A 21,986-nucleotide genomic window follows, 5' to 3' on the forward strand; every position below is an offset into this window, starting at 1 on the left:
CCTTCATGTTTTTCTTCTTGCAGCACATAAAACTTGTAATCTCATAAAAATATTTTTTGAATTAAGTATTCTAAGTCATATTTCCTGATCAAAAAATAAATCTAAAATATACAAATAATTTTCCAAATTATTACAGAAAATATTTCAAAAACAATATTCTAAAACATTCAATAAGTATATAAAAAAAAAGTATATTCTAAGTTGGATATTAGTTAAAATATTTTTTTGGATTCAAAGAATACGCTGTTTGGGAAAGTATCCTTGCTGGACTGCTTCTAACCTTACCACTGTAAAGGAGTCCTTCTTTGGTTACGAAGGTGAGTTTTGGTGTCTTATCTTTAAGTATTTGGAAGCCAATTTGCTTGAAATTGAGTCCTTCTCATGGAATGACTTACGTTCTTCATTGGTGGGATCCCTTTATGGTCTTCATGTATTAGATATTTGATGGCAACAATGAAATTTTGTTTGATTTATCACCATTGATGGACGAAATGGAGGTGCAGGTGATGGAGTGGGTGCAGCGGCGCTGTGCAGAGGAACACGGGAGAAGAAGTGGACGATGAAGTGATTTTAGGTATAAGTTGGTCCATTTTGCATTCATATGACATAAAGATAAACAGAAAATGTAATATTTGAAGTTATTGATCATATAATTTAATCACAATTAGTAATAAAGTATTTGCAAGTAGGTTACACACTAATCACAAGCTATTGTAGAAATTGTATGAGGTTCTTGTTCCTCTAAACTATCCTGCAAGTAAAGGATCCTCTCTAAAGTATTGAGGACCTCTCCCATAGTTGGCCTATCTGCAGTTCTATCAGCCAAGCAGTGGATGCCTAAGTCCACAAACGCCCTCAGGCATTCTGGCCTAACATTCCCTGCTAAATGAGGATCAACTAATTCATCGATGCTTCCACACTTGTAACAGTGCACGGCCCATGTAGCCAATCCAACTTTCTCATTTTCCTCTTCCACTGCCACAGGATTCACAGCTGCTCTTCCACACAACACCTCAAACAAAACCACTCCAAATGAATACACATCAGATTTTTGAGTCAGTTTTCTTCTCTTATAGTACTCAGGGTCTAAATATCCTAAAGTACCTTTAACCTCCGTGCTTACATGTGAGTGGTAAAGTGAGGGAACTGTTCTACACAACCCAAAATCTGCAATCTTGGCTACCCAATTCTCATCCAATAATATGTTGGCTGACTTCACATCACGGTGAATCACTGGGTGCCTTGTGCTAGTGTGGAGGTAATGTAGTCCTCGAGCTGCACCAATACAGATCTTTATTCTTTGAATCCAAGACAGTGGCTGTTTTCTTTTCTTGTATAAGTGGTCAGACAGAGGACCCTCAGCCATGTATTCATACACAAGTATCAGTTCATTTCCCTCTTGGCAGTATCCCAGCAGTGACACTAGATTCATGTGACAGAATGAGAAAAAATTGATCTCAGTTTGAAACTCTTTATATCCTTGACCAGATCTACGATTAGAGCGCTTTACTGCAACATCAGTAACTCCATCATGATGCATGATGCCTTTGTACACCTTTCCGAAGCCTCCCTCCCCGATGACTAGATCTTCACTGAAGTTGCTTGTAGCTATGCTGATTTCTTCAAGTGTGAATTGATGGCAAAGACCTGAGGTTACTGTGGGTTGAATGTTTTTGTGACTTCTACTAGAATTTGATGGAAGTATATTAGAAGTTCTCCACTTCAATTTTTTCCCTGCTCTGTGGATGTTAATGAAGAGTGTGAAGAGCAGTCCGAAGATAGTACCTAAAGTAGCAGCAACCACAATGATGACATGTTGACCTTTCTTCTTTCTTTGTTCGCTTCTCAACTGGAACATTGCTGCAAGACTATGATTACTATCACTTATCTTCATGATCTCCATTCCATTCAGTATGGCATCGGCATATTTTGGTTTTGACTCCAAGTTTGGTTGAAGCGAGATCCACAAATCTTTCCTCCTCCCAGTTTCCGTAGGAACCATAACAACATAGTCCTTGTGCAAAGGAGTAAATGGTGCTCCGGCAGAAGCAACTACGTCCATCCTCTCCTCTGCTGTTTGGTTGTTTATGTACACTTTGAACACCCTTTGATTGGGCTTCGTTACCCCAATAGATATCTCACAGAAATGAAGCCTAACGAGGTACTTGAATCCAGAATCAACAGGGAAAGACCATGTTAAATTGTACTTCATGTTAGCATCTCCATCACTACCCATTGTCCTGGCAGTCCAATATATCTCCTCCGGTGCTGAATAATTGTAATCCTTTGAAGATAAAGTGGTGTAATTCAAGCTAACAGTAACAGACTTTATATTGAGGACACCTCCAATGTGTGAACGAGATATGTATCTAGAATCATCTGACCACATTCCAAAAGCATTTTCTCCACCACAAATGCCAACTCTGTAAAGCGTCTCTAGAGCATATTCATCATTAGTCAACAAAATTTGCTGGTGCCCAAGGTAAGGAACAGGAACCTTGGAAAACGGAAAGTATATACTTTTGGGCACCGGGAATATCTCAATGCCATTTACAAAAGCAAATGCTTTGGAAATTAAAGGAGATGGAGTAAGTGTAATGGTCAGTTTGTCTTCCCTAACATTTAGTAAGAAATCCTTGGTGAAAAACTTCGAGTTTAGCTCTTCTGCAAAATCTGATGGATTGAAATCACTTACAAGAGTGTAAGGCCCAGCTTTTACAGAGAAATAAGCCTTGTCAGAGGGGATCATCATCAGATATAAAGATGAGAGAAAGTAAAGACGAATGAATTTAAGGCCAGGGGAGGAAGGAAAGGAGTAGGTCAATGGAGAATGAGTTATTCTTGCTGTTGAGTATGGAACTTTTGGTACTAGAGAGTCTTTCATGTTTGAGAGCAAGAGTGTGGAAGAGCTGTTGCCATACTGTGGAGGCAAGAAACTAGATACACCATCTCCTACCCAAATTTCTCCATTGAATGATGATGCTTCAGAAGTACCACAGTTTAGGAGGATTTTATCAGGGACATTAATTGGATAACAAGAGATTAAATGGATGAATGTTACCAACAAAAAGAGGTGTAGTAGTACACAGCTATTGATGCTATTCCTACTTGACTCTATCATGTGGGATTCCATCATGGTGACTCAGGAATATGGTGTGAAGGCATAGATTATGAGTTCATATGTAAAATTATGAATGCAAAGTCCTAATTTTGTTGCGTGGTCTAACTTTTTTGTATTGAAAGCTCAACAATGCTTCTAGCTGGAGACACCCAACCACCCTTGAAAACTGAAGATAGATTTAGCCTTTGATTATCAATATAATATTTCAATTTCAATTCAAACAAAACACTATTGAAAACACCCTTATTATACTTGGTGCTATCCACAAAATTTATCCATTATGAGATTTAGAAATTGTGGTAAAATGTAAGGTGGAAATGGCCTGAATATTTGGTGTCATGCATTGATGGATACGAGTTGACTGATAGTTTAGCTGACTCCAAGCCACTTCTTTATTACTGTTGTGTTTACTAGTCCACGCGGACAGTTTCAATGTTGGCATTTTGCAATAGACAATACAGAAGTGAACGTATTCTGCAAGGACATCAAAGTCCCTTTCATAAGCTGTGAAGTTATTGTTCTTAATTGGAGTATGTTATACCGACATATTTTTTAATATAAAATTTGATTAAATAATTAAAAATGGATAATTTGTTATAACCTTAGTTAGGGTACTTAGCAATCAGAACAATTATGATACAAACAATCATATTTTTCACATTTCAAGATCTGTGGTTAATAAAAATGAGGAAGTAATTTTTCGGCCTTTTGGCGATTGCAACTCAATCTGTATTTTCAAATATTGAAAGTAGATGTTAACGCGTGGGAGGCATGGATTTTTTGTTGAAAAATATTATAGTCAATTTAATTAAAAAAGTGGAAAGGCCTTTATTAATTCAATTGAAAAATAAATAGTATAAAAGTCATGAATATTATGAATAAAAGTTTGAGAGTCTACAACGTTATATTTATATGTATTGTTTAGATAAAATTTATTTTCATCATGGAATTTGTGAGATCAAATAATAATTTTTTTATTAACAATTTAGATATTTTAATATTTAAAGTTTAAAATAACGCAAGTAAAAGAGAATAACTACTGAATTTTCTTTAATTGCAATCAAATTAGTTTCATTTTTCAACATACATATTGTTCTTAAATGGTTGATAGTTTCTTAATCTACTGGAATGTTAAAGATTATTCAATACTAAATTTTCAATTATTTTCTATATGTTGTAAACTATTAATGGGATGTTGGCTGCATGCAGAATTCCCCTTACATACTAGCACTTGCCGTAAGCCATTTGTACGAAGCAATTGGCCTGTTGTTTACGGGAAAGTTCAGAAAAAAACTCAGAATTGCAGCAGTGGTAGCGCAATACAAATGATTTCTAATAGTGCTTTTGATTCCTACAACACATTATTTGAAATGGAAATGTCTTAATGTCTAAAAGCATTGAGGCAATTTGTTTGTGGAAAGATCACGTTCACCGACCAATAGGCGTCATGATTTCAGAGAACTCAACCCCAGGTGTCAAATCTGAATTACCCTGCAGAGCAGCATTATGATTTCCATTTGGGACACTGCCTTCATTTTTCTGAAGATGCATTGCCAGAACAAGGCTCTCTAGCACTTCACCAATGGATGGCCTTTCCGTTCCTCTTTCAGCCAAACATTTCATTGCAACTCCTAAATATAACTCAAAGCACTCCTTAATTATGTTTTCTTTCAAGTTGGGATCAACTATTTCCTCCACATTTCCATTCTCAAGGCACGACACAGTCCATTCAGCCAAGTTAATATGCTCATCATCTTCACCTACACTTACAGCAGGTCTTGCACTCAGAACCTCCAATAACACCACCCCAAGTGAGTATATATCAGATTTCTCAGTCAACTTGTGGCTTTCATAGCATTCGGGATCTAAGTAACCAATGCTACCCTTCACGTTGGTAGTGACAAAGGAAGGGAAACCTTCCTTTGACAACCCAAAATCTGAAATTTTGGGCACCCAGTTGTGATCCAAGAGTATGTTGGTTGTCTTGATGTCGCGGTGAATGATCCTGTCCTTTGTGCCAGTGTGAAGGTAGTGCAAACCCCTTGCAATTCCCATGCATATCTCAAGACGTTGAATCCAATCCAAAGGGGATCCATCTCTCTGCCTCAGATGAAGATGATCGTGCAGACTTCCATTGGCCATGAAGTCATACACCAATATCATCTCCCCATCCTCATTGCAATAACCCAAAAGGGATACCAGGTTATGATGCTTAAGCTGTGAGAGCAAAAGGATCTCTGCCTCAAATTCTGAAATACCTTGCTCTGACATTGGATTGGCACGTTTAACAGCCACGTAAGTTGCACCATCGGTGAAGCTACCCTTGTAAACACTGCCAAATCCACCAGTGCCTATAAGTAAATCCTCATGGAAGTCATTTGTCGCCAATTTTATATCTCGCATTGAAAATTGAGTGCAAAGTGACCACTTTTTTGCTTTTTCAATTCGATTAGGTGTGTGGACAGTGAGACCGCACAGTGAAACGACCCTTCTAAGCTTGATCACCTTTAACCTGATTAGGAGTAAGCAAAGGAGAACTGGCAGCACCACTGCAAGAAGTCCACATCCAATCAGGACGAATTTGAGTTTCTTCGAACTTTTATTAAAATGTGCAACATGGGAAGCCTTTTCATCGGACCCAGACAAGAAGCTTTTGGAAGGGTTGAGCCCTGCAAGACTCTTATCACCAAAATTGCTGAGTTTAAAGATCTCCACACCATTCAAGTAAGCATTATAGTACATGGGTTTAGAATCCTTGTATGGGTGCAGATCAAGCCACAAATCTTGCTTTCCCTCGTTAGCGTGTGGAACCATCACTACGTAATCTCTGTGTACAGCAACTCCGGGCTTCCCAACCAAAGCAATTATATCAACTTGCTCTTCAGCTGTTTGATTATTTAAAAATACGGTAAAAACTACCTGATTGACCTTTGTTATACCTTGATAAATTTGACAGAAGTGAAGCCTGACCAGATAAAGGAAACCAGAATCAACGGGAAAAAACCATGTCAAATTGAAATTTAAATTTATAAGTCCATCATAAAAAGTTGGCATTGAGCGGGATATGCGGTAAACGTCTACTGGGGCTGAATATGGTGGAGCATTATCAGAATACAAAACGAGCATGCTTATATCAAAGGATTGAAAACTAATACTAGCCCCGAAAATGTAAACTTCATCAGAGTCCCAACTCCGAAACATGCCAGTGTCATATTTGGGTGGGATTTGCTCACCTCCTACATTCAATCTGTACAAGTTCTCCATGGCAGTGTCATTATAAATGTCCAAACCATTGTTATGGCCAACTAAGGGAAGAGGAACATCATCACTACCCATCGTGTATAAATTATGTGGCATTGAAACAACTTCAATACCATTCACAAATGCAAAGGCACGAGAGGCATTATATGATGGGGAGAAAGTGAGTTGTAAAACACTCCCACTAACATGCACAATGAATTCTTTCATGAAATAGGCCAAGTTATAGTAATCAGCGTTGAGGGAAGCACTGAAGTTATGGAGAAGAGTGAAGTTAGCAGCACTTACTGATAAGAAAGCATCGGAGATGTTGAGATTGATGTAGGAAGCTGGGTAGAAGTGAAGGCGAATGAATTTGGGACCTGGAGTTACATTGAAGGTGTAGGTGAATTTAGAGTAAAAGATCCTTGCAGTCATATAGGGAACTTCTGGAATGGATTCAAGAGTGTTAGGGGCTCTCACTGCCAGGGACTTGGTGTCAGCATCAGAGGGAACATACGGTGAAACAATATCCCCATTCCAATTCCTTCCATCATATTGAACATATTCTGAAGTGTTGGAGCCGCAGCTGAGAACTATGTTCTCTGTAGGAACATAACTACCATCATCAGCAACTGCAACTAGTTGTAGGTTTGAGAGATACAATATAAAAATGTAGCCTGAGCATATGATAGGGTTCATAATTCTTCTCATCAATCTTGTGTCTCAACAAAGATATTTGAGAAAGGAAAAAACTATCAGCTATAGCACTTTATCCTAATTTCCTAATTATATAGCTTGATTTTTCAACAAAATAATTGTTTGCTTATTTTCAGTTTCAACGTTGACTTGGCCACTAAAGCTTGTGTTTTTCCTTACGAGACCTCCATTGATAATATATTCCAATATCCAGCCAACATTACTAGTTTGCTACGAATGACAACTTATATCTTTCAAGTAGCCTTGACTATAGGTAAGGAAATTGTCCCCATTGTCAATTCTTGATTTTCTGTAGTGTCATTTATTCAATGTGATTGGCAATTTGTACCGTATGAAATTACAAAACTATTTAAACACTTATGCTGCCGACTTAACTTGTTAAAATATTAATTCTAATGGAATTTTGAAACTTTCCAAACTAAATTAATGTCAAAAGAATTTATATTAACATTCTTTTATGAAATATGGTAACATGGATGTAGTCTCTTATTTAAGAGAGCTACATTCCCGTAAGACATATTGACACATCACTTAACACTTAACAATTGTTAGTACATGTGGCAAAAATTAATTTTACGAATCAAATAAAAAATCTCAATATTTTTGCTGCAAAAGTTCCTTTTTCTTCCTTTTCATCTGTTCCGGACAGCAACCAAATTAATTTCTCACATCATGGGAACATGGCCTAAATGGATCCAAACATGGCATACTGTGCGAAAACTTAGTCCTTCTAATCCAAGAGTTACTATCTTCGCCCATCTTATTTTCAACTTTTCCTCTCTACAACCTGAGAAATCTCAAAACTAGGTTGAGACCCTTCAACCAGAATGAGGGGAGGAATGACCAAAAACCCCATTGTTTACATTTGAAAAAGAAAAGGGTAGTATTCCATTAGAAGTTGAAGATAGAGGCAAAACAAGATATTATTCAACAAAAGAACAAGACCATCCATAGACTCAACATCAAGCATCCCATTCTAGCCAAAACCCATCTTCCGTAAATAAGCCTGAAAAAAATCCACACAAATATCTCAACAAATTAATCCATCCAACAAAAAGGTAAAACGATCACAGAAACCTTGAAATATACAACAAGTAAAAGAAAATAACTCATTTGTGTTGATAATGAAAAACAACCTTAATTACCTCCATAACAGCCACAGAGGTGGGAAAATCCGTAAAAGAATGACCGCGATATCAAACTAATATGTCGGTATAACATACTCCAATTAAGAACAATAACTTCACAGCTTATGAAAGGGACTTTGATGTCCTTGCAGAATACGTTCACTTCTGTATTGTCTATGGCAAAATGCCAACATTTGAACTCTCCGCGTGGACTAGGAAAAACAACATTAATAAAGAAGGGGCTTGGAGTCAGCTAAACTACTCAATCAGTGAACTCGTATTCATCGATGCATGACACCAAATATTCATGCCATTCCCACTTTCCATTTAATAAAGGTAGTTATAGATTAAATTTTTCAAAATTGAGTTTAGATTTAATTTAAATAAAATAGATTGAATATATATTCATATCTAGATTTGGACTTTTTTTTTCAATTTAATTTGGAATAAATTTGGAGAAATTTTATTTTTGTGAATTAGATTGAATATAATAAAATCGGTTTAATATACAATATAATTAGGTTTATTGGACCTGGACTTAGATGGATTCGTGTTAACTGAGTTCTTGTTAATTTAGCTTGACTTGGTCTTGGTTGCATCACTTCAACATCGACCAAAGCTTACTTGAGACTCATCCTTGCATATCAACTTAACTCAACCTACACCCATGCCTATTTGACTCAACCTTGGGCTCAGGATGAGTTGGCTAGGCCCTCAACCTAGACCGACTCAAATTGACCTTCAACCTAGGACAACTTTGTCCATTTTTATTTTCCTAATTTAATTCAATCATGTTTTGCTTATTCTTTAATAATTACCTTGATTATCTGTTTTGCAACTTTGTTTACATGCATGAATTGAGATGATTGAAATATTTCTTGTTTTAGGTCACTCACTGTAACTTACCATGATGATAATTTACTTGTAACTACTTTAAGTTTGTGAATCCTTTTTCTTGTTTTTAAGATTATTGCAACCATGATGATAATTTACTTGTAACTACTTTAAGTTTGTGAATCCTTTTTCTTGTTTTTAAGATTATTGCAGAACCTTTAAAGAAAAAAACTATATTTTTTCATATATTGAAAGATAAAGAAACTTCGGAATCGTCTTGAAAATAGATTGTTGATAAGTGTGGGAGTAGTAACCTCTCCATGAAAATATTTCTCCATCAAAATAGTTTGCCATGAAAATCTTTGACAAAGTAAAGAAAAAAAAAGTGAAAAGAAAGAAGAGGAAAAAATACAAATAAAAAATTGTTCAAAGGGTAAGAAAAAATATAGTTATTTTCAAATATTTGTTCATTTGTTCTTTCTTTTGCTCTTCTCTTGTAAAATCTAAAAGTTATCTACCTTTGCCTTGACTTATTACATTCTTGTAAAGTCTTCTTGATCCAAGATTCCATGCTATATCAAAATCTTGTTATGTGGTGATAGTGTTTGCTTAAATTAGTATTTGATGTAAATATTTTAGGGATTACAATTTTTATCTTGAATAGATTCTATCCAATTTTATCTATCTTGCTTACATTAATATTTTTTTATCATGATTAATTACTACAAGACATCATTTTTCTTATTTATTAAATATTTTTATTATGGTTTATTAACTAAGTCATAACTATTAAACAAAATTATACTAATTACAATTTATATTCTAAATTAAATTACACAAACCAAATCAATATTTCTTTATTTTAAATAGTTTAATTTTATTATGTAGATTATTTTTAATTTATGATATTATTTTAAAACCCAAAAACAAAATCATATTAAATATTTGCTATTATTTTTATAATTTTTATTACGTTTTAATTTTTATTATTTTTTTAATCTCTTTTTTTTTTAATATTTTGCAAAGAAATAGAAAAACCAAATAGAATTTAATATTCAACGAATCAAATTCTGACCAATTTTTCGATAATATAAACCATTGTTTATGGTTCAAAATTAGGCTTCTTGCAAATCAAATTCTGAATTGGAAAATGAAGACGTATTTCCTTGTAAATAATGTTGAGATAGATTTATTTCGATAATTTCTTTTAAAAAAAATTATTTGATAAAAAAATTTGTCGTTTGGATTAATGTTAAATGGGTTGTCAATATAATCTTATAAGTTATTTTGGTGTAATTTGATGTACACCACTCAACTCAATCTTGAATTTCATGAACACCCGCAATTTGGTTAGTAACGACCAAGTCAACCAATGGATTATGAAATTCAAACATTATATAGTCTTTAAGAATTGCAAGGCTTAAATCATGCACAAATTTTAGAAAAATGTCAAGAATGCCACATTTTAGCATATAATTTTTAATAATTTGTTTTAAAATTTGTTAAAAATAAAAAAAGGGCTTACTAGATTTTACAAGTAAAATTGTAATTTTAATTAGTGATAAACATAGGCAGCAATTGTGTATTAATTTTTAAACCCTTTATTTAACTATTACCAAAGTTAGGGTTACCTATTGTGAACTAAATTGATCTATATGCTTTCAACTAAAAAAATGAATTTAATGTATTATTACTGCAGCCATAACTGTCTGTGTCTTTGTGGTGAAACCCTCATTCATCACATGCTCTGATTCTGCTCTGTAGCAAGGAACCTAAAGTTCACAATGCCACCATGTAGTACCCATTATGGATAATGGCCCACATAAGGACACCATGCTCCTTTTCCACTCTTAATTCCAATCCCTTTTTTTTTCATTCTCTGCACACTTTATTATGTACAAACATTGTGGATTACAGACACCAAAAACATGATTCATGATTTATACTTGTATATATCTTGAAGCTCAAAACACCCCATAAATTTGGTTCATTGATTAAGCCAATAGCCAGAAATCTTTGTGACGCTTGGTAGTAATCATGTATCCACCACTCTTCTTGCTTTTTCTTCTCACTGCAATGGCCATGCAATGTGCATTCTGAATGCAGTACTCTACCACCCCACCAGTTACTCTCTGCCCTGCCCACATCATCAGAAGACGCCATGTTGTGGACCTCTTCTTCTGCCCCAAAACCAGAAGTGCCACGCCTTGCTTTTTTGCCTCCTCCACTATTTTTTTACCCTTTTCCTTTCCCTCTATCACTGTTATCTCTGTTTGTACCTACCAGAATCATGTTGTTTGATATGAGTTCATTAAGTGGTAATACATATATATGTATGCCTCACTTATTACCATTGATGACTTTCCAACATCGTGTAATTCAATGGAATTGTGAATGTGCAATTTTGATTGAAAATCCAAAGAAGAAATTCAACAACTTTTTACATGGGTCACCTACTTTTGATTAATTCTAGCATTTTGAGACACATTACAAACAAGGTGTTTGATGGGGGTAAGAAAATGTTGAATATTATAGGTAAATGGTATATACCTTAAGCTACAAAGTCTAAAGGGAACTAATTGAGCTCACCTCAGGTCTCTTTACTTGACACATGTTCTTGAAGGAGGAAGCAAGTTCATTAGCCCTTGGAGCTATTTCCTTGCTGGATTCTTCATCATCTGTGCCTGCTACATTGTGTTAACCAAATTCAATCACTTTCTTTCTTAACAAATAAGTCAACGTTGAATGGAAAAACAAAGCCATGATAAATGTTTTCACCTTGTTTATTAGAAGGCTTCATGACATGAAGAAGAACTATAGTGTCCTGGTTCTGAACTGTATGAGTGAGTGCCCACTGCACAGCACCCTTGGCCTCAAGGCTAGAATCAACCACAATCATGATCTTCCTACCAATCACAGACCCTTGTTTGACACCTTCATCAGATTTCTCCTCACACGAACTGCAAGAATTCTCAGTTTTCTGATCAATTGTGGTGGCAATTGTGGTGTTTTCATGCTTGTTGGCTTGTGCAGGAGGTGAACGCACCCTTGCATGAGGCCTTATTCTGTTGAGGCAGAAGCCTGGTAACCTTGCTCCTCTCTTTCCCATGCTTTGCAGTGTAGATGGAGAAAGACACCAATTATATTATAAGGGAGAAATGAACAGAACAACAGAGAAAGAGCAACAATAATACCTGCTGGGGCTGACAAATTTTGTAAAATGTTGGCCTGGGACATAGCTCATTTTCTGCTTTGCTTTCTCTTTTACTTTTCCGATTATCATTTTCTTAGTTCTTGGTTTCTTTTGGTTCCATTTTCTCCTTTGTGTGGGGGGCCTTGAATTGCTCCACATCAACGTGCTTCTCATCAAGCAGTAGGACCCTTCAAACATGGTTAAAAAATCAATTTCATTATTAGACCACTTCGTTTCTCCTTCTAACAACTCATTGGAGGCTTGTTCTCTGATTGATTGCAATTTGGAAAGCCCCATTTGCTTATCATTACAGGATGTTTCTCTTTACCTTTTGCTTTTCCAACTTTATTTGTTTTCTTTTGTTAAGGTATACCAAGGACTGTTAGGTTCTCAGCTTTAAAATGCTATGGTTGTGAAAGACTATAACTGTGTACCCTTCACTCTTGGCATAGTATGATGCAGCTTTTGGTTATTATATATACACATCAGTCATGAAAATCAGTTATTGTAACAAAAACAAGGTCTGCTACAATGGCAAAGAGATTAGAGAACTTGGGTTGCAATTATTGCAGAAATTCTTGTCAAAAACGTTGTGAACTATCATGACAAACCTATAGTCAGTTCTTTTTTTCATTTGGCTTTCTTCCTACGCTTCATGCTCTTGTTCATTTTGATGATACTAATAATAGAGTCATGTTCCCCATTAGAAAAGGATAAAACAATTATTAATGTGATAAAGGCTCACCTTCAAATAATGTCAATGACTTCTCTTTCAAAAAAGAGAACTTCAAAGGTTTTGTGACATCTAAGAAAACTGAAATAAAATAAAATATTCCCTCAACATTATCCAGCTTTTTATCAATATTTTCAGTGTCATGTTTTCTGAGAATGACATTTCATATTTTCTTACACCAACCAAAATGAAAAACTATGCAGTTTTTTGACATTCATATTCTATGAACAGGGGCAGCTGACATATATCAACCCAGTTAGTTCTTACACAAAAATCAAACTACAAAAGGTGATTCTTTAATGTGACATAGTTATATGATTTTATTCTGTGGTCCAACATCTCTAATTATGAGTTGAAAAAATTTCTAAGTTTTGGCATCCTAGGTGAAAATGTTCATTTGGAGACAATTTAGAAGCAAATGAACAAGTGACATGTGATGCACATGAAGTCTCTCCTAACAAAGCTTATTTTTTTGTCCATGCAAATTAATGGCAGTAAATTGGACAACTAATGTTGGAGATGCTACTTTAAACACCAATATTAAAGAGAAAAAGGAAGAACATGAAAGCTACATTATAACTTCTAAGTTTGACTCTCCACCTAAAATCTCCAATCCTCAATTGATTTGAAGGCCAAAGAAGATTCTCCCATCTTACCAACAAAACCATTCTTGATTGGAATGGTAAAAGTCATTAGGTTATTTGAGTGAAACCTGGTATGACTTCAACTTGTTTCTAATTACCATTTTAGTTATGGTGTCACATTCATGAAATCTTTATCTATTTTAGATTTTTCTAATTTTTGCTTTTGTTCTAAACAAGAAAATTATAAGTCAATTTGAAAAGTGATTGTTTGCCTCGTTGTCTAATTTAGGAATGCTCACCTTATTCCCTAATCAAATTGGGAGAAACAAATTGAAAAAGGAAAGATAAAAAAGCCCACACTGAAGGTCCAACATCTGTTTTCTTTTTCTTTTCCTTATAGGTATACATAAGTTGGAGATTTATTTTTATTTTGAATACCTAATACAATTTTTCTTTAAATTAAATAGTTTTTAACTCCTAAATGAAATATTTGTTTGTGAAAAAAAATGCAGATGATGGGACATATTACGATTTCAAATGGGAGAAATGCACAACACTATTAGTCAACTGAAAATATTTTTTTATAGTTAAAAACTATGTAAGTTAATCTCTAATGTATATAAACAGTGGAAAACAAAAATTATAAGCTGCAGAATTTCTACTTTTTTCAGTATCGAAAAATCCTTGTTCTTAACGAATTCTTTTATTCATATATATATATATATATATATATATATATATATATATATATATATATATATATATATATATATATATATATATATATATATATATATATATATATATATATATATATATGGGTTTGCTAATACGTCTGTTTTTCAGTTGGTACATTTTAACAATGTGTACCGGGTTTTAGTAGACAAAAATATCCTTATATATCATGCATTCTAAATTTTAAGGTTAAGGATATTTTAATAATTTTCATTCTCAAAACTAAAAAAAAACTCCAACTCTTACTCATCTCTCTCATTCCTCTCAACCCTTTCTCTTTTCTCTTTCTCATTCCAATCTTTTCTCTGTCATCCCTACTGTAGCCCCAATTGAAAAAATCAGAAACTGTCAGTTAAACAATCTTACAAAAAAGTGATTTTATGATGAGTTTTCATCTTATAATTTTTGTCTTATGTAATTTTATCCAATTTTCACAAGCATAAAAGAATTGGTAATTGACCTGGAAAAAATCAGAAATACTCGCCGTTAAACAATTTCTTACAAAAAATGATTTTATAATGAGTTTTTATTTTATAATTTTTGTCTTATCTAATTTTATCTAATTTTCACAAGCATAATGACATCAAAGGAATTGGTAATTGGCTCGGAAAAAAATCAGAAACACTCATTGTTAAACAATTTCTTACAAAAAATGACTTTATAATGAGTTTTCATTTTATAATTTTTGTCGTATATAATTTTATCTAATTTTCACAAGCATAATGACATTAGAAAGAATTGGTAATTGGCCTTTAGAGATGATGATTCAACCTATGCAGATGATGAAATTAGAGCGGTTAGTGAAGATGGTGAAATTGAAGAGATCTTGAATGAAGCTTTGCTTGAAGGTGAATATGTCAATGACTCAACTCTTTACAAAGGCAAATTTTTTAAAGACAAGTGTTTCTGATTTTTTCAATTGGGGTTACAGTGGGGATGACAGAGAAAAGGTTGGAGTGAGAGAGATGAAAGAGAAAGGATTCAGAAGAATGAGAGAGGTGAGTAAGGGTTTGGGGTTTGAGAATAAAAATTATTAAAATATCCTTAACCTTAAAACTTAGAATCCATGATATATAAGGGTATTTTTGTATACTAAAATCCGGTACACATTGCTAAAATGTACCAACGGAAAAACAGACGTACGGAAAAACAGACGTACGCGTGTTAGCAAACCCATATATATATATATATATATATATATATATATATATATGTATATATATATATATATATATATATGCACACAGGTGAATTTAATTTGATTAATTTTTTTAATATTTTTAATAGAGTATTAATGTTGAAAATTATAAATAAAACTTGAATGAGTTTCAATTTAATGTATATCGGGTTTTGTACATTCCTTAAAAGAAATAGGTTTATTTTTTATACATATTATTATGATTAATTTGCAAAGCCTTTTACGTGTAATTTAGAAAGAAATGCTTTTACTTTATATATAAATTAATTTTAATTTAATAAATCAAATTCATGTCTTATACGTTTTTTTTTTCTCTTCAAAAAATTATTGTACTCCTAAATATTTATCTAAACATGAATACATTTAATATGTAATTTTTAATTCTTTAAATAATAGTCTTATTACCATCTTAAACGAGAAAAATAGAATATTTGTTATCACGAATAAATCTCAATAAAATATTAATTTATTATTTATAACATTTCATTTTAATAGTATCAAACTATTAAAGAAAACCTCATGAAAAAACATATAGCTCAAGAAAAATATATACATACATTATGTCATTACAATTATTTCAAATATAACTCTAATATAAAAAACATACATATATATACATGTTTTATGTAACTAAAGATATTATTACACTGAGTCAAAAATATGCTAAAATTTTTAAAACAAAACATATACAAAGCCCAATCATTCTAATCTTATACTTATCAACACCATGTTCTTTGATTGGGTCAACCACAACATATAACAAGCGTACAAAGAGAAAGTGTGTATGTGTTTGTGTGTTTATGTTTGTATGTGTTTGTTTGTGTCAGTATTTGTATGTGTTTGTATTTACATGTGTCTGTGTGTATGTGTGTCTATTTGTGTCTGTGTTTGTGTCTGTGTATGTGTTCGTGTCTCTATGTCTGTGTGTGTTTATTTGCGTTTGTGTCTGTGTATGTGTTCGTGTCTCTATGTCTGTGTGTGTTTATTTGCGTTTGTGTTTGTGATGTCCGTGTGTCTGTATGTTTTTGTGTCTACATATGTGTTTGTTTGTGTTTATGTGTGCTTGTGTCTGTTTGTGTTGGTGTGTCTCTATGTCTTTGTGTTTTTTTGTGTCTGTGTGTTTGTTTGCGTTTATGTTTGTGTATGTGTTTGTGTCTGTGTCTATGTGTGTGTTGATGTGTCTTTGCGCATATATGTATCTATATGTGTTTGTGTGTCTGTCTCTGTTTGTATTTGTATGTCTCTATGTCTTTATGTGTTTGTGTATATGTGTATCTCTGTTTGTATCTTTGTGTGTGTCTCTATGTCTCAATATGTTTGTATGTGTTTGTCTCTGTGCTTGTGTATGTGTTTTTATATGTATGTTTGTGTGTCTTTGTATGTATATCTGTATGTTTTTTTTTGTGGTGTGTGTTTGTATAGTGTATTCATTGATATACTTATTGTATGAAGATGAAATTTTACTCTTTCTCGTGGTAACCTCCTCTTTCTCTTTTTTTATGTAAAAAAAAATTCAGAAACTTATTCCATTATATATAATTATTAATTGAAATATTAAATCATTCTTATGTTTTGTTAGTATTATTTGTATCTATTCATTCTCTTTGGAAAAATTCATCATTAAAATTCATGTAGCATAGTACCCATAATATAAAAATTAACTTTTAATTTCTTGATTTAATCATTCCGGAGGTTCCTATTTTTAGGCAGAATCTCAATTCGGTCCTTTTCTTTCTCGGCGTCTCAATTGGGTCCTATTTTTGTAAAAATTGTAACAATTCGGTCCTTGCCGTTAAATTGAACCCAACAGTGTCAGTGTCTTGTTGACGTGGCACGCTGGAATGAGTATGTGTAAGGGCTACTCTGTCTGACGTGTATATTTATATTTTTTTTAAAAACAAACAAATGAAAAGTAGGGTTTTGGTGTTTTTGATGATGGTGCTAAAGACAGAAATGGTAGCTGCGGAGGTGGCGGCTGGGGAGAAACCCACTGACCCTGACGGTGGTCGTCGATGGAGTCTAGAGGAGGCAGAGCTCTTACCTTTAGGGTATGAATTTGGGGATTTAGGTTTTAATTAAGTTGACGTTGACAGAGAGCATGCACAAACCCAAACCCTTGTCGTTCCACGTTGACAGATTGCAAAGTTCAATCAATTTCACTGACTTTTTTAGATGTGGTTTCTGCAAATCCACCTTCTTACAATGCCTCCCTTCTTCTAGGGTTCTCTTCCATCTGATTTCACTCTCCCAAGCTGGAGGCTCATTACTGGCTCATGAAGAATTTTACTTGAGAAAATCTTTTTCCATTATTGCAGAAGCAAAAGAAAAACAAAATGGAATCTGGAGTTAGGTTCTACTCAGTTGATGAGTTCAGATTGGACCCCAAATGGCTGATTGATCCTAAGCATCTCTTTGTTGGGCCACAGATTGAAGAGGGAACTCATGCTAAAGTCTATGAGGGAAAGTAAGTTCGTATATTCAAACCCCATTTCCTATTTCCTATTTCCCCTCCCCAAGGTTAAGTTTTTAATCTTTTCTTATTGGGAAATTGCATATCTCATGCCTGGATGTCATTTACTTTTGGATTTGTAATTATTGATTGTGTATGTTATTTACTGATTTGTAAAGCTTATTGGAAAATTGCACATCTCATGCCTTGATCTAAATAATTGTTTTGAAATTTTTGATGAAGTTTCTTGTTTTGTCAATCAGCTTCTAATTCTTTTTGCTGGGTTTTAAAATCCCTCCACTCTATCCTTTAACTTTTCTCCTAATTTTACAAGGTTTTTAATTTTAAAACTATCTTAATACACATCATTTATCCACGTCAAGCAAAAAAATCAGTACAAATCAGTACAGCGTGCCACGTTTATAAGATACTGACGCCGTTTGACTCAATTTAACGGCAAGGGCCGAATTTGTTGCAATTTTTACAAAAACAGTACCTAATTGAGACACCGAGAAAAAAAAGAACCAAATTGAGATTCTGTCTACAAATAGAGACCTCCGAAATGATTAAACTTAATTTCTTTTATGTAATAACAATTCCTATAAATTGATTGTTTGATATTTGATTTTCTTTTTGCGTTGTTGACAGCTGGCATCAAGATAAAATAAGATGAATGTAAATTCAGTGCACCTGTATCGGCGGCGGAAGCTGATGGAACTATATACATTGCCAAATTGTACGGACTATTCAGAATCCACCGTAGTAACATCTTCGTCTATCTCTGTCCATTTTTTTTTCATAGGACATAATGAATTTAATATTACGCAGATAGCACAGTTTTATCTTTACTTAGTAACATTTTTTTTAAGGTCAGAATTTGGTTTTTGAATTTTAACTTGTTTTTTTTTTAATTTTAGGTTAGAATTTGGTTTTTCGGAAAATAAATTGCGAATATATATATATATATATATATATATATATAATTCAGGATTCGGTTCCGAGAAATCGAATTCTATCGTAAGATTATAAAGAAAATATATGTTAAAATTCGCTTTTCCAATATTCGAATTCTGACATTAAAAAAATGTGCTAATGTAAATATAAAACAGTATGCTATTTGGGTAATATTAAATACGTTCTGTTATGTCAGAAAAAAAAAATCGTCTTACCTCTTTTGAATAAGGTGATTTTAGCTTTAAATTAATGTGATTTAATTAAGTTTAAATGACCATTTATTAAATATTGTTGTCCATTAAATTCTTAATTTTTTCTATTTTTTAATTAATTTTTTTATCAAGTAATATAGTTTGTATCTTTTCCAATTATTTAACCAACTTTCATGCATTAAGAAATTTGAAGTTTGATTTTTAATATACGACATTATTTTGGACTCTAAGTGACTTTTGCTATTTTTTTTAATTTTCATATAAATTATGGTAAATAACTAATCATCATTATCATTACCAATAAAAAAAACTCAATAAAAAAATATAAAAGAATATATGCATATCATTTTTGAAAATTAAAACTTTATGTGGTAGTTATTCTTAGAAACTGATTTGATAAAAAGAAGATTTGTAACTTATTCTGTTGTGTGTATATATAAGTGTGTTTTGAAGACTTGGTTTTAGTGATAAAGTTTATAATGGGTTGCTTTGTTTCTTGTTTTAGGGGAAGGCAACATCGGGAAGATGAGATAAATGTAGATGATATAGATATTGTCAATGAATTGCGATTCCTTGCGGTGATTACTTCCTCTTCTTCTCTTTTCATGTAAAAATGTCTCATAAACTTATTGCATTATAATTTTGAATTGAAATACAAGGTCATTTTTATGTTTTATTAGTCTTTGTTTCTTTCTATTCATTATTCTCTTTGGAAAAATTCATCATTATAACTTCATCTCATGCAGTAGCACATATTTGTTTAGTTTTTTTACATAGTAAAATAAATTGATTATTTGATATTTGTTTTTGTTTTGGCATTGACAGCCCTCAAGGCAGAATGGATCAAATAATTCAGTGACACCTGTACATGTGGTGGCGGCGGAAGCTGGTGTAACTATACCGCCCAAAAGTATGGAGGACTATACAAAATCGACTCCTAACTCTTCTTCCGACGACGATAACTGTCCTACCTGTTTTGAAGGTGATTTTAGTTTTATGTTATTATAATTTAATTAAGTTTAAATGTTTTCTATTGACTTTTTATCAAATATTTTTGTCTATTAAATTCTACTTTTTATATTTTTTAATTAATTTTTTTTATAAGTGAGTAATATCTTCTCTAATTATTTAATTATTTAATATAAGACGAAATTTTCTTCATATGACTATCCGTGACTTTTTGTTAGTTTGTTTTTTCATAAAAATTATGTTAAAAAATTATACATATAATTTTTGAAAAAATTGAAATTGAAATTTTAAGTGTTAGTTATTGTTATAAACTCATACATATAATTTTTGAAAAATTGAAATTAAATTTGATAAAGGATAAAGGAAGAGTTAATCTGTTTTATATATATTATATTTTAGTGAATGATAGTTTCCGTATATGCAGTTACGATTTTTAATAAATATTTTTCAAATATCCATTTGAGAAAAAGATTAGGAATATTAACATATACTTATAATTGAATTGATAATTAGGGTACATGTTTGTTTATATGTGACAGAATACAGCGAAGAAAACCCCAAGATTACAACAAAGTGCAATCACCATTATCACCTTTGCTGTATATTAGAGTGGCAGGAGCGAAATAACACCTGTCCATTTTGTAGGCAGGTAAGTACATGAAATCTTCCAGAGATAAAATTTAGTTAAACAATTTGTTACTCTTATTCTTATACAAAGACTCAGAAAATGCATGATTTGATATATATAACACTGACACTCTTTTGTTCCTATGTGGGTGCAGGTGATTGATTTTGATGAACTATAGCTTAACACAGAATCAAGACTATGTATTTTCTTTTTTCTTTATTTACATCTCCATTCATCCGTGAATATTATATTTAAATCGTAATTTAGATTATTTTATTTTGTGTAATCTCAACTAATTTGTTAGCTTCTTTAGAGATTTAAGTCATTTAAAATATATTGTAACCATCATGGTTGAGTTATAGACTAATTCGGAAAATTAGTAAAAGTTATATATTGGAACAAACTTTTTATTAAACGGACTCAATTTTGAGTACACAGAATTCCATACTAGATATCATAATACATATAAAATTCTTTGGAAAGCCATATTCTATGGAAGTCGTATGTATCGCTTGGAGGGAGATCTTATATGGTGCCAAAAAGCCAAAATAAATAATTTTAACCCTTCTAAAAGTTCTAAAAAAAATGGATTCTCTTATGTCACGGTGAGGCACTGCAGAAGAAAAAACCGCAAAATCCAATCCAATTTATCGTAATCGATTAGTTAACATGAAACAAGGAAAAAAATCATTGGCTTTATCAAATTCTGAAAAAGTGGCTTATCAAATTCTGAAAAAGAAAAAGGTAAATCAAATTACTAAAATAAAAATAATATGGAAAAAAAATATATAACTCTTTTCTATCTTTTCCCCAACCCAATAAGCCCTTCTTTTTCTTCATTTTCTTGTCTTCATTTTTTCTTCTTCTTTCATATATGCTTCTCTTGGTATATCATGGCTTACTATCTCGTTGTACTTCTTTTTCTCAAAGTCTATTGAATTTCTACATCCTCTTGATTCCATAATGATGGGGAAAAATATGAATTAAAGACTATGTATTTGATATATTAAAATTTTATCTGTCAAGATTATCGAATTTATCTCAAAAACCTTGAACATTTTAAATTTTTATTTATTTACTTTAATACATCAATATTTGCTTGCAATATTTAGATTTTTTTTAAAAATAACGTCGTTGCTTCTAGTGATGGTATTTAAAGGTAGTGATTGAATTCTTTTTATATGCGATAAGCTAATTACTTAATTGTGTTTTTGAATTTCTTTTTTAGGAAAACAAATAATTGATAAATAGGTTATTTTGAGGATTTTAGTTTTTATTAATAGTAAACAATG

At 32.5% G+C, this 21,986-nt stretch overlaps 2 protein-coding genes and 2 pseudogenes across 4 annotated transcripts; 1 reads left to right on the top strand and 3 right to left on the bottom strand.

The window, feature by feature from the left end:
* Window positions 1-626: 626 nt before the first annotated feature.
* Window positions 627-3,600, bottom strand: LOC148196010 (receptor-like protein kinase FERONIA pseudogene; annotated as a pseudogene).
* Window positions 3,601-4,402: 802 nt separating this feature from the next.
* On the bottom strand, window positions 4,403-7,207 carry LOC148196011 (receptor-like protein kinase FERONIA pseudogene; annotated as a pseudogene).
* Window positions 7,208-10,679: 3,472 nt separating this feature from the next.
* LOC124844020 (uncharacterized) lies at window positions 10,680-12,563 on the bottom strand. 3 transcript variants are annotated; one of them, XM_047320872.2, is made up of 4 exons: window positions 12,234-12,563; window positions 11,818-12,149; window positions 11,629-11,726; window positions 10,680-11,318 (listed from the first exon to the last, which is right to left on the bottom strand). In XM_047320872.2, exons 1-4 carry the CDS (start codon window positions 12,527-12,529, stop codon window positions 11,034-11,036), a joined length of 1,011 nt encoding a protein of 336 aa, XP_047176828.2. In that variant the 5' UTR covers window positions 12,530-12,563; the 3' UTR covers window positions 10,680-11,033. The 3 variants fall into 3 exon arrangements, with proteins under 3 accessions (XP_047176828.2, XP_087951028.1, XP_047176829.2); XM_088094902.1 differs by having other exon boundaries at window positions 10,682-11,318; window positions 12,212-12,391; XM_047320873.2 differs by having other exon boundaries at window positions 10,683-11,318; window positions 11,629-11,723; window positions 12,234-12,552.
* A 4,872-nt stretch (window positions 12,564-17,435) lies between these two features.
* Window positions 17,436-20,872, top strand: LOC124844019 (uncharacterized). Its single transcript, XM_088095359.1, has 6 exons — window positions 17,436-17,530; window positions 17,857-17,946; window positions 19,603-19,675; window positions 19,923-20,079; window positions 20,606-20,715; window positions 20,849-20,872. Exons 1-6 carry the CDS (start codon window positions 17,436-17,438, stop codon window positions 20,870-20,872), a joined length of 549 nt encoding a protein of 182 aa, XP_087951485.1.
* Window positions 20,873-21,986: the final 1,114 nt, after the last annotated feature.

Source organism: Vigna umbellata, chromosome 7 (assembly GCF_029865625.1).
Source record: "Vigna umbellata cultivar VRB3 chromosome 7, Vumbellata_1.0, whole genome shotgun sequence".
In the NCBI taxonomy this organism is placed as follows: domain Eukaryota; kingdom Viridiplantae; phylum Streptophyta; class Magnoliopsida; order Fabales; family Fabaceae; genus Vigna; species Vigna umbellata.